Source organism: Sander vitreus, chromosome 9 (assembly GCF_031162955.1).
Source record: "Sander vitreus isolate 19-12246 chromosome 9, sanVit1, whole genome shotgun sequence".
Taxonomy (NCBI): domain Eukaryota; kingdom Metazoa; phylum Chordata; class Actinopteri; order Perciformes; family Percidae; genus Sander; species Sander vitreus.
In genome coordinates, this window is record NC_135863.1 from 3133413 (window position 1) to 3147231 (window position 13819).

The 13819-nt window shown below is 42.1% G+C and overlaps 1 protein-coding gene across 1 annotated transcript in view; it reads right to left on the reverse strand.

The window, feature by feature from the left end:
• The window catches only part of gmds (GDP-mannose 4,6-dehydratase), a 181439-nt gene that overhangs the window by 119876 nt on the left and 47744 nt on the right, over positions 1–13819 (reverse strand). Inside the window, exons 5-6 of the mRNA XM_078258355.1 lie at positions 2418–2610; positions 530–634 (exon numbers count right to left, since the gene is read on the reverse strand). Of these exons, the coding sequence (XP_078114481.1) occupies positions 530–634; positions 2418–2610 (298 nt within the window). The remainder of the gene's footprint in view (positions 1–529; positions 635–2417; positions 2611–13819) is intronic.

The window sequence follows — 13819 nt, forward strand, 5'->3', positions numbered from 1 at the left end:
TCGTAGCCAGGGCCTTCATTAGGGGATAAATCATAAACACCTGAGCGGCTGACCTGGGCGCAGCACTGGGGCTGCAGTCATGTGGTATTCATTTTGGGTCGCGGTGGCGTGTAAATCGGGTTAAACCAGCGCCTGCGACCCTCTGGGCTCAGAGCACATATTAAAAATGTGACCACAACCCACTCACTATGTGTCAGAATGTGTGTAAGAGTGTGTCGAGTGTTTAAGAGAAACCTGGCTCCACCCGTGAATGAATATAACTTTATATAGAGCATGTAATTGAATACTTTTACACAATCCAACAATGGTTTACCTTCTGTTTTACTGCTTTATTGTGGGTTCTGCCTGTTGCTAATAATGTCATTTTTTCACAACGTCATTTTAACTTTATAAACTGTCCTCTATGATGTTCTTCTACTCTGTTACTATCAGGTGCTGCAACAACCTCAATTTCTTTTTACGTCAGGACAAAAAAAAAAACACGTTTGTGTTATAGAACAGCAGAATGTGTGCCGTGCTGCGAGCTCACCTCTCCTCGGGCTCTCGTGGTTAAAGAGGATCCCGTTGACAGAGAACATGTTGTAGGCCTCTCGAAAGTTCACCACGATCCAGTAGGCATAGAGCTTCGCAGCACCTGAGGAGAGAGGCGGAGAAAGACAGAAACAGAGGGAACAGGGTGAAGGGAGTAGTATATTAGTACCAGAAAAGTGAAGAGGTATCACTTCACACAAAACCCAACAGTCTCTTCAATCGTTCCTCTGTGGACTACAACAGTCCACAAGCAGACTTTTTCCACACTCATAGGATGCTTTTATTCACTCAATCAACAAATTAAACTTTCATGTAGCTATTAGCACAGTTTAATCTTACAGAGTGACTACAGTACACTACACGTCATGGTTGAACACAGCGGTACCGCAGATCACATTTCAACGTCAGGAACATGAACCACAGACTCCTGCTGATTGACCGAAAGCAGGCTTGTACAAAAAGTTCTCCCTCTTTACCTCTTACCATCTTCCTCCTCCCTTCTCCTGTGATGAGGGGAATACCAGAGCATGCAAAGGGAGGCGCCCGTTGATTAAGCCGTAGGTCAGGATGTACGCTGGAGGTGAAGGGAGGTCACCATGGCAACCCTTGCCTCCCCTTTCCAAAGTCTAATTAATAGAGGAGCAGCCCTCCTCGTAATGGTATGCGCCTCCCATGCAGCCTCAGATTGAGTGCTGACAGATGGGGAAAGTGTCAGTGATGAGAGCATTTAGACAACAGAGAACATGAAACCTGATCGCTCACACACGTGTATAGCCTGCCTGTGTGTGTAAGTGTGTTGAAAGGGAGTGCTGTGGATATAAAGGTGTCTTTGTTAAAGTTAGAGCCACTCTAGTCTTCAGTCAGACGTTTTGGCCTCGGGTGTGTGGAGAGCTCAAACTCTGCCTGAGCACTGAAGCACCCCTCTATTCACTCACACACACCACACCCACACACACACACACCCACACACACACCCACACACACGAAAAAGTGCTGCAGAGGTATCAAGCAAACTGTGTTTGTATGCCCTTACATGGCCATACGCAATAGTTTGACGAATAGTGCAAGGTAGACAATTTTAATCAGTGTATGTGTTTCCACATGGATCTACAGTGCGTTATGTATGGGTGAGCAGGGGCGCTGTATAGGGGGGAAAAGTTAGGACAAAGGTAAAAACTAATATAAAATGATTAAACCATCATCATTCAGTATATATATTTCAAATATAATAATAAAATGAATGATCTCTTTGTTTTTACTTGTTTTTGGCAGTAAAAGTTAAATATCCCCATTGACCAAAAATCCATCCATCTTCATCCGCTTATCCGGGGTCGGGTCGCGGGGGTAGCAGCTCCAGCATGGGACCCCAAACTTCCCTTTCCCGGGCCACATTAACCAGCTCCGACTGGGGGATCCCGAGGCGTTCCCAGGCCAGGTTAGAGATATAATCCCTCCACCTAGTCCTGGGTCTCCCCCGAGGCCTCCTCCCAGCTGGACGTGCCTGGAACACCTCCCTAGGGAGGCGCCCAGGGGGCATCCTTACCAGATGCCCGAACCACCTCAACTGGATTGACCAAAAAGTAAACATCCATATTGACCGACCACCCCCCTGTATCTGCATGAAATGTCTGTACTGGATGCTGGACAGCTGGAAACAGTGAGTAGCTTACCTGAGCCTGCATGTAAGATACAGACAATATTAACTGTATTGAACTACAAGAAGCAAGACAGTTGCAAGCCTTTAATTAGAGTTATGTAAAGCGTTTGATGGGACAGTTAGGTCCTAGAGATGTGGTGACAACAGCTGCGCAGAGGGGGCCCAATTCGATTTTTTGTCATGGGGCCCAAAATTCCTGGCGGCGCCCCTGTGAGTGAGCGAGTATTACCGTAAGGTGAGCGAGGGTAGAAGGGCGTGGTTTCCTTCTGAGGGATCTCCTGGACTTTGCCGTACAGCTCACTGGTGGACGCCTGGTAGAATTTTACACTGTTGGTCAGACCGCATGTCTTTATGGCGTCCAAGAGACGGAGCGTACCTACGCCGTCCACGTTAGCGGTGTACTCGGCCAAATCGAAGGAGATCTGAGAAAGAAAAAGAGATGATTAAGTGATCTTGATAGGAACATTACCTCTACTTATTATTAAACAAACATTCTGTAAACGATTCAGACTATTTAATGTAGACTACAGAAAAGAAGTGTAAACTGGAGACATCGATTTGGACGGTCTTAAAAATAAGGACTTAAGGCTAGACTTTGACTCAACTTAAGCAAAAACATTCACCTTGACCTGGTGAAATCACGGAACAAGAAATAAATAATACTGCGACAGTCAGGCCTTGCACTGCCACACAGTTTGCATATTTACTTATTAGGCCTGTACACAGAACGTACCTGGTCTAGTTAAATGCTGTGTTATTTTATTGATCAGCATTCCGAGATAGAGAATATTGCTTTTGAAGATTTCAATTGACTGACTTGCTCCAAAACATTTAGAAACCGCTCTGCTTTGGACTATGTTACAATTTGTTTTGATGTATTTTAATGGCAAAATGTAATGCTAACAAATTTTCAAAACCACTATGCCTAGTTCCACAGAAATGATATCCAACACATCACAATTGTGCTTCCATTCACTTAAAGTTTGCTAAAATCCTTTAAAATCAGGCTTGCTGCATTTGCAATTGAAAGCTGTCAATTATCAGGTCAGCCATATTTAAATTAAGAGGCGCTGGTATTGTCATGTCAGACAATCAGGGTCCAGTATTGTAACGGTTTTGCCTGTGAGGTCTCAAGTTTTGAAATTCATTTAAGAGATACCCTTTTAAAACCACCAACAGGTAAATAATGAAGGCTATTGCCTGAAAACAGAATGATGCAAAGTGAGTAACTTGACAGATGTCACAAGGTCACTGCACATTACACACAAAGTCTGCCATAAAAGAAGACGGGGGCGACAATGATGCAGAACGTAATTGGAGAACGTGTTGTTTCTGGAGTCCATCAGAGCCGATCAGAAAGCTCATACCTCAAACTAAATACTCCAACTCCCAGAATGCCTGTTTCCACTGCTGAGGGCTAAGATGGGAGGGAACTTAATGAACACTTGGGGGGAAATTAAGTTTAAATTAGAAATGGATGTGCCATGCACGACTGTGCGACACTGTACACTTGGACTGTGTGTGCTTGTTTGAGTGCCAGGTTGGCCTCAGGCTCCAAATCAGGCGTGACGGTTAAAAGCCGTGCTGGTTAGTGGTCATCACACCTGGAGCGAACGGCATGAGCCCCGTCTGTACGGAGGAAACCCTTTGGCCCTTTAGTGCTTCCACACCGGCGCTGTACACACAGCCAGATAAAGACCCCTTATTTAAAGCTGGGACCGAAGAACACTGGGCCTCTATTCCACTCAAAGTCCATACACACACATGCACTGACACAAACGCACACACACACACAGTGAGCAGGTTTGATCAGGTTCAATTACACTCCATAGCTCGGAGTAATTACCTGTGACGCTCCACTCATGCTTTTACTTTGCATTCTGACATTTTCATTTACATCATTTACAAGAGAAAGTGAGGGGACACTTTATACACCAACATATACTGTACGTTTACATGACGTTTTCTACATGACACAAGAGGTGCACACAGTAATGGCAATACCTGTGCAATAAAGTCCACTCCGAAATCCCAACAAACTGAATAGTGTACTTAAAGTTGACCAGTTGAATGGACGTACAAAAGGTATACTATTATTTACTGAGGAGATGTTTGATGCGCATCAAGATGTCTGAGGAACTAACTGTTGATCAAACGGCCTCAGAATGTCAGCTACTTCCATTTTGAGTTTATTCATCCATGGGAATTCAGGTGATCATAATATTAAAATATCGGAATACACTAACACAAACACACAGGTACAAAAATGTTTGCAGATGTAGTGTGTCTTCAATTTCCGTAAAAATTCATCAAGTCACAATTTTGCATATAGGAAGACTTGACTTTATAGAGTGCAGCAAAAAGGCCAACACAGACTTGGTTCTGATGTAATGACTCCATGACTTTTTACTACTTTGAGCAGAGCTGAATCTAACCATTATTTTATTGCCATATTATCTAGCCAACATTCAATTTATCAAGTTATCTTTTAGTTTATAAAATAAAAAAGGTAAGGTATGAGGTATAAATCCATTTACAAATTCTTTATAGTCTTACCAACAGCCAAAATGATTTCATTTGTAATGATTTGGAATAAAAAAAAACAACAAGGAACTCTTTGAATTTTTAGAACGGTATCCAGGATATTTCTGGTTATATTACTTGATAAATGACTAAAAACTAAAACTTCCAGTCAATCCATTTATTTACTGAATATCTGTTCCAGCACCGTTTTGTACTTCCAGAACTATTTGTTTAATATATTAATGTGAGGAATGTTAGAGCCTCCTCATCGCGCCACACAGATCTGATGTTTTTGTCTGACATTATATTACTGTTTTACTTCTGCTTTTACTGCTTCAGTGGACGTTTGAGTGACATTCTTCATGTATGATTTATTTGCTGAGACTGTTTCCACTCAGTACCCACTCAATGTGTCACTACGATGGCTACTACACTATAGTTGCACCAGTGAGTTAGAATCGAATGCCAGTTCATATTTGTAATCTTGATAACTTATTCTTTGATCAGATAGTTCCTGATTTAAATCAACATTTTGTCAAATTTAGACCATTTTATTTGAAGGTGCAATATGTAATACTGACAGCTAGTGTTTAAAATAGTTACTGCAGTACACATTCAAAATATTGGAGAGAGTCGTCTCCCCCGCCCCTTCCTCCCCAGACTCGAAGTTCACGGAGGTTGCCAGGCAGGGAGACCGCAGCATCCACAACAATGTTGCTAGACGCTCGTCTTACATAGCCATACATTACTTCACAGCACAGCGGAGTAGCTAACGTTAGATGCTGGCTATATTGACAGTCATAAATGCATGCGCTCATGCGGAGCTCTGTACCCAATTGACAGACACACTTCTTCGGCTTAGAATTACAGTAGGAGCCACTAAAAATAACACTACCTTGCCGTCCTCTCCAACCGACTGAACACACTTTATTGGTTTAGAATTACGGCAACAATCGCTAAACACAGTGCAAACTCACGGTCCTCTCTTCTCATGATTTACAGCCCCTCTCTCTTGGCTTAAAATACGTAACTCTCCGTTGTCGGCTAGCTACGGCCGCTGAACAGGGTACATGTTATAAACAGCCGTGGCCCGCTTGCCTGGTCCTCCGGTAACATTAGCAGTTAGCAGGGTTAGCATGGCGGCATTAGCCAGGACCAGTCGGGATCACTTTACTGGCTGTGTCTCAATTGTTTTTGCGAGTGACCAACTTGGGTACTCTATATAATTCAATGTGAGTACACAAATGTTGAAATGACGAAAAATGCCCGTCCCTTGAAGCCGTGATAAATTAGCCTGAAGCTAATGCTTAGCTACCTGTTCAGGAGGAAATTAGCCAACTCAGCATCCTCACACACACAAAACAGATTCCCTTTCCAACAACAGACATGTAATTCCAGCTCTCTCAGGTCCACCTTCAGCTCTACCTCAACCTCTTCCATCCTTACACATTTCTCCTCCTTCTTTGTCACTGCTCACTCTCCCTGGACCTCATAAACCTTATTTTATGCTACTACAGCACCTTCTTCACCGACACCCCCTCTCTGTCCTGCTGTCTGTGTGGGAGTCCCACACATACATTGTTATTCCAACACCAAAAAAAGGCCTGCAACACACACATACACACAGACTCCGGGTATCAAAACCAGCTGAGAGGGGCAGGGTCCAGGACGCCTTGACAACTTAAATCAAACAAATTGCCTTAATGCCTTCATTCTCTGTCATTATGTAAGGCAGGGCCTGAGCGCTGACGGTTTAAAGGCCAGACGTTTGTGTACAACGCTCTGTGTGTGTGTGTGTGTGTGTGTGTGTGTGTGTGTGTGTGTGTGTGTGTGTGTGTGTGTGTGTGTGTGTGTGTGTGTGTGTGTGTGTGTGTGTGTGTGTGTGTCGACTGCTGGGCCCCTCGGTCGACCTAGCAGATATTGTTCTGTTCTGGGAAGTCAGCCAGGCTCTGTCAGCATTGGGGGTCTGCCGCCGACGCGGAGAAAAAAAAAGCGATCTGTTTAAAAAGTTCTAAATGTACAGGATATACGTGCTGCATTTAGTGGTTTCATTTCTTTCCTGCTCACACAGGGCCTGTTGAAATGCATGCTTAAAACTGGGGAATGTGCCTCTGTGCATGTGTGCGTGTGTGAATGTGTGTGTGTGTGTGTGTGTGTGTGTGTGTGTGTGTCACATACAGTAGAGTGTTGGTGTGCGTCTTGACAGATGTATAAATATAAGCTACATGTATTCAGCCTTGGCCTCCCTCTGCATACCTGCATGGACTTCCATACAGGATAATATGAAGGCATTAAACTCACTATATATACACACACACACACACACACACACACACACACACACACAGCGGTGGAAGAATGAAGAGCTCTATTGTGCGTTCAGAAAAAAACCCGAAGTCAATCACTCAGGAGCATAGAAGCAAAATTTCTAAAGTGATTTGAGACGAGGAGATCCACTGATATTCAACACATAAGATTATGGTTTGTCCAAAAAATAGATTGATTGATTAATTGAGTAAAGAACACATTCTGGTGAGAGCTTAATAGTATTACCTTTATATTAATACAGCATTAGCTTGTTTTTCTCTGTTTGATATCATAATGAAATGATTACTTTCTGTTTGTTTGGCAATAGATGATGAAAAATTGTCATTTTTCCCAGTTTTTGCCACAATTATGTGTTTAGCACCCATTGTTATGTGTACATGGCACAAATTGACATCCACTGATATATCAGGGATTAATCTGATGATAATCCTTAATATGCCATTAACCTGGGGCATGTCAGCTGTTTTGTTTTTTAGTATTTATGTTACAAGTATATATTTGTGTAAATTTGTGTCCAAATGTATTTTTGGTTATTCTTAGTTTCGTTTATGCCCCCCCGTTCATTAATATCAAAACAGTTACGCACTAAAGCTTTAATCACAGAGATATTACAGGAGAAAGACTACCCCTCTGTGAGCGTCACTTTCTCGTAAGAAAAAAAGAGAGTGAGCGAGTGTGTGTGCATGAGCATGGGTGGGGGTTTGTTGGGGAAAAACCACAGTTAATTACACCTTTACTCATCACATTACAGGCCAACTGAAATTAGAGCAGTCATGTGCTAACAGGGCAAAGACAAACAGGCTGAATTCCCTCCATGAGATAGAGGTTTAGACCCGACCTGGCAACCCACACACCGCCAGACAGATCAATTACTCCACTTTCATCAACTCCACTACTGTGTCACTCATCTGCATCATGAAGCCAAGATATAGACCCCACTTTCCCTTGCAAACACGAAGCCTCAGTGCAGCGCTGCTCCTCTCTGTGTTTGGAGAATATGGAGTTTTTCTTTGCATCAGTAATCAGAAGGTGTGAATAATGCTTGGGCGAAGCGGTTTTAAGATTGTAATTTGTGTAATAATAAACCCTTTAGTTCTAATTCACAGCCATAGGAAATGATAGCCTACAGCTGCAGCTGTGCTAAAGACATAACACAAAGTAGAAGCCTGGAGAATTAATTCTTTGACAGCACATTTAAGGCTGCATGATTATTATTTAACAATTCACTCATATTTGTTGATTTACTGGGGTGTGCAGTGTTTATACAGTAGATGGTATCGATTGCATCAGTCTGGCTATATATAAAACAGAGTTTAGATTGATGTTGGTGATCAGATTTATCTCCTACCGATAAATGAGGTTGTTTAGTTTCCAAGACTACTTAGTTAAAGCTACACCGTGTAAGAATTTCTCCCATCTAGCGGTGAAATTGTATATGACAACCAACTGAATATTACTTTCTAGCCCTTCCCATTCCGAGCTCGTTTTAACTCCTACGGTGGCCGGACCCGAAATGATCTCTTAGTATCTCCATCGTTTACAAGCAGCTGTTCTAGCCACTCCAATACTAACTTTGGTCTTGTTGCTTTGCCTGTCGCGTTGTTCTTTTAATTCTCTTTTTCGCTTCCCTGGCGAGTAATCTCCCCCTGGCATTCGTCACGGTGCCACTAGGTGTAAGAGGGCGAAATGCGGAGGTATCCAATCCAACTTTATTTGTAAAGCACATTTAAAACAACCAGGTTGACCAAAGTGCTGGACATTGACATGGTTTTAAACACGCAAGTAACAAAACAAACATTTAAAAACAAATAACACACTAGAAAAATAAAATACACAATACAGCTCTCAAGCCGGTTTAAAGGCCAATGAATAAAAGTGAGTTTTAAGTCGTGATTTAAAACTGTGAACGCTGGGGGCCAATCTGACGTGCAGAGGCAATTCATTCCACAACCTTGGGGCCACGACTGAGAACGCTCCATCTCCCCTCTTTGTGAGCCGCGTTCTAGGGACAACAAGGAGTAGCTGGTCAGCAGACGTTAACGACCTCAGAGGAACGTGCGGCTTTAATAGTTCAGCGATATACGCTGGGGCTTGACCATAACGAGCTTTAAAAACAAACAACAGAATCTTGAAATGTATTCTAAAGCAAACCGGTAGCCAATGAAGGGAGGCAAGAACAGGTGTAATGTGATCTCGTTTACGACTTCCGGTAAGGAGTCGAGCGGCTGCGTTTTGAACCATTTGTAATCTAGAGAGGGAGGCCTGGCTAACACCTACATATAAAGCATTACAGTAATCTAGGCGAGTTGTGATAAAAGCATGTATAACCCTCTCAAAATTAGTGAAAGATAACAATGGCTTCAGTTTGGTAAGCAGCCTGAGTTGAAAGAAACTTAACTTTTACAACAGAATTGATCTGCAGGTCCAATTGGGAGGCACCAAGAGTACTACTGGGTCTAAATATCATGACCTCGGTTTTACTTTCATTAAAATGTAAAAAGGTATGTCCCTCTTTGGCTAATGTATTTTAAAGATGGAGGCGCAACATGGCTGCAGTCATTCGAGCGAGTCGGTCGTATGTATTCTGAATGATTCTGAATGGCAGATTCTACGCTTACGAGAATACTTTGATTAGTTGGAGGAAGTAATTACACATGAATGAGCACATACTTGTGAAAGAACAAAGGGCTTTTTTGCTAAGAATCAACTCAAAGAATTACACAATGTAGGTTTAAGGTTCAGGAAAGATCTTCTTCATGGTTGAAAGAAACCAACATTGACTGCTGGTGGGAGACAGAATGCAAACTATGATCTCCACTCGTGCAACTGTTCAGTCCAGGTTCAAGTACAGACTGTGGGTTTACGAATCACAATGAAAACTAAAAACCCTGTCTTTGTCTTGCATCACCTGCAACACATGCACCAGGAACTACACTGGTTCTGTTTGCTCTATTATGTCAATCAAAACACATAAAAATGTCTGACAACATCCTAGCCCTACACCCTAGCTAGTTAGCGTCCTAAAATGTCTTGTTTTGTCCGACCAACAGTTAAAAAACCAAGAGATATTCAGCTGACAATGATATAAGACAAACATACAGACAAGCAAATCCTCTCACAGATTAATCGAATACCAAAATCGTTGCTTATACCTTTTCTTTTTAGTTGATCAACTAATTGATTAATCAATTAATTGTTGCAGCTCTAACAAGACAAAATAACTTTGTTAGTGTTGCTGAAAATATAAGATGCTTTCACAGTGTACAACCCAAGAAAGTCTAAAGTATTACTACTGTATGTTACAAAAATAGATTAAGGCAAATGTCTACAAAAATATAGATTATTATGTCAACCACATGATGGTTAAAAAGTCAGTATGAATCATTAAAAAGGAACATATGCTTACTTTGAGGTTCCTACTTGCATTTTGGGTTTCTACTAGAATGTGTTTGCAGGTTTTAATGTTAAAAAAAACAAGTAATGTTCTCATAGTGTCTGTCTGCACCATCATTGCAGCCGGGGAATGACGTAATAGCACTGTAGCGGGACTTTCTACAGATATATAGTACAGTTGTGACATCACAACTATACAGAAGTCCTGACAGCTCGTTTAAAGGCACAGTTTCTAAATACGGGCAGTGTGCATTTCTCTGTGGTTTGAGCGTTTTGATACTTTCACAGTATTTATATATCACCTCGACCTGCTTTATAATAAGAAATTACATGGAGTCTCACTTTCTACAATATGGGACGTGATTTCTAATTCAGAGGTCAGTGACTGTATGGGTGTAGCGCAACATGATATAGAATTACTCCACAATTATTCTGTGTTTTCCCCAGCTACCTGCTGTAGCCTAAGCTACTGTTGCTGTATGCATGCCCACGCTAACAGCCCACTCTCCAAACAGAGCTGTATCTCCATCATCATGTGTTGTGATGAAACTTGAGGGGGATTCTCTCCACCTCCAGTTCTGTCTTGTTGTAACTGTGTCACTCAAGCTCGTCTGTGCATAAACACACACACACACACACACACACACACGTTAGAAAAACAAAGTGCTAATTTTTCCTTGCAGTGTGCCAATTTGCCTTACTCAGACACAATACAATTTAAAAGGAGAATACCAGAGACACAGTGAGTGACAGGGAGAGCGAGACAGAGCTGTGGATGTATGACATTGCATCATCCACCTGGAAGGTGTGACGGCTCTTTGAGGGTTTTCACGCTGGGAACAAGGGGTTCTTAAACTGGATTTCAATAACAATATCGCCCCCCCCACCGACATACCAACACATACAGTACATAACCGCATCTTTCCAAAGAGCTTTAATTACAGAGTGCACCTAAAGGAAATCCAAACATTGAGTTTATTGATGGAGCTTCTCTTTAACATGAGCTCCCAGAATAGCACAACAGGTTCTCATGGTTTACATGAGTAGTTTTATAGTTTGGGTTAAATGAAGGACATTAGTTGGAAGGAAGCTTAGGAAGCTGCGATAACAAAAAAAGATGCACGTCTTTGAATACAAAGGCCTGAAAGACTTGGTGAAAGTGATAAGAGTGTCTTCATCTTGTGAGATGACAGGTTTAGTCCCATTTAAGCTCAACTTCACTATGGGATGCAAATGATCCCTGATGGGTTTCTTGGCGGCAGCCGCCTTTCATATAGAGAATGAAATGCTCCAGCATGCTTTGAAAACAGATTTTCTCCCTCATTTACTCAGGTGTTTCTTTTATTGTGTCTATTCACTGTATGCAGAGCTAAAGTACAGAGAAATTGACAGAATGTGAGGCTGAACACTGAAATGTTGATCTACTTGAAGAGATCTTAAAAAATAGGATTATAGAAATAAACAAAATACCTTAAACTTTAAGGGAAATTTAAGGTTAACATTAATTTTTCAAATAAGGGATTTGTACATGGCATGACATGCATCCACCCACCCACTAATCCCTCCCCCACTGATGTTCACTCATCATTGCGATCATAGCTCGATCTCTGCGTTTTTCTGTCTAATTACAGGCGTCTTCATCTCGGTTAGTGTGGAGGCTGCTGCAGCTATGGCAATGAACAAATACAAGTCAAACAGATCAGGTGGATCCGAGAGACAGATGGGAGACGTGGGAGTGGGAGTAGTCCACGTGTGGAGAAATACGTGCTGCGGCAGCGTATGTCAGGGCAGGTAAACTGAGAGTTGGAGATTGGCTGTCAAACTCAGGATTTATGCAGTTGAGTCTGGAAAGTCCCTGTCTGCCTCCCGGCACTCCGCTCTACCTCTTTTACGCCTTCTCTTTTTCTCTGCATCGTTTTCTCTTGATGGCGTTAATGTGAACAGGTGGTGGCCAGTCTCTCAGGGCACCAAAATGGAGGGAATTTGAGGGGTGCCTGAGCCAATGCAATCAGTTTTTAGTCCAAAACTCCATCATTTCATTTTGATAGTTTTTCCAGTACCACTGCCAGGCACTCTTCCTTACAAATAAATGATGTTACAACAAGCTTCAACTTTATTAAAGTAATACTCTGACAAAATGATTTAGTTAGCTTTCAAGGCAGAAAAAAAACGGCCATAGCAGGCACCTGTAAAAAGCTCTAAAAACTCACAGCACCAAACCGCAGGCGAACAAAGGTAGCAACTAGCTAGTGTCCCTTATGCCAGGAAGAAATTATGTCCCCAGTATAACACAACAACAAAGACTACCTACAGATAATGCTACACAAGGGACATTTGGAGAGTAGACAAAAAATACCTGTCAACATTTGCTTGGTCACAGATCTGATGAAAGGCGGGAGGTAACAATGTCAAGTAAACTGCTACAGAATGGTGAAAAAAGTGGTTGGTACTAGCAATAGAATATTTAAATGGAAATGAATTGCTGGTGGCAGAAAGGTCTTCATTAAAATGAGAAGTGCTGAAAGTCAGAGTCGTAATTGCTGAAATAGCCTCCAGTATTTCAAGAGCCAGAGAGGAAGAAATAGGATCAGTTAAGAGTGTAAAACGTGTTTATTAGGGGAGCAGAGGTGCAGTCGTACCCATTCCTCAAGCGTTGGATACGAGCCCCTGGAATGGGAACTCCCTGGAAAAGTCAATCAAGAAGAGAAGAACCGCTTCATGCCTGCCTTCCCGCAATCGCGTGCTCTACCGTTCAGACATTTACCACCAATCAATCACTCCGACCTCGCAAATATAAACACGGGTGTAAACATGGCAACAGGTCTTACTGCAGCGGGCTGCTATCATGCCCCGGGGGCTGTTTGGAGCATTCACACGTGCACATATTAACACACATGAATACACAGGTAGGAACAGCTTTGTCATCAGTGACACTCTTCAGGAATTTCAACAGTGGATTTTGGGGGTGTAAGGCCATGTCACACTACAACCAGCTACAGCTAACCTGGAAAAACAACTACATCTGTTGCCAGTCGACTACACGAGTATAAAATGGTGACAATGATAGATGTGATCATGGGTCATTAATGCTACCTGTTAAGCAAGGTGAAGAGTAATCCCTGGGCCACTGCACTGAGACCCTAGACTACCTAAATCAGTATTTTATAGAAACTCACCTTATCATCTTCCAGCATGAACTAAAAACACACAAACTAGTATTCTGTGATCAACCATAATTGTTTAAGTAAAGCTTTGTAATTGCTGTCAAAACTAGAGAGACATGCATTTTCAAGTTCATCCACTCTGGACAGTAAATACATTTTTTGTTTGTTGTTTTTGCCGCTGAATTACAAAATTAAATTATAGAACAGTTTGTGAATTTTGAGA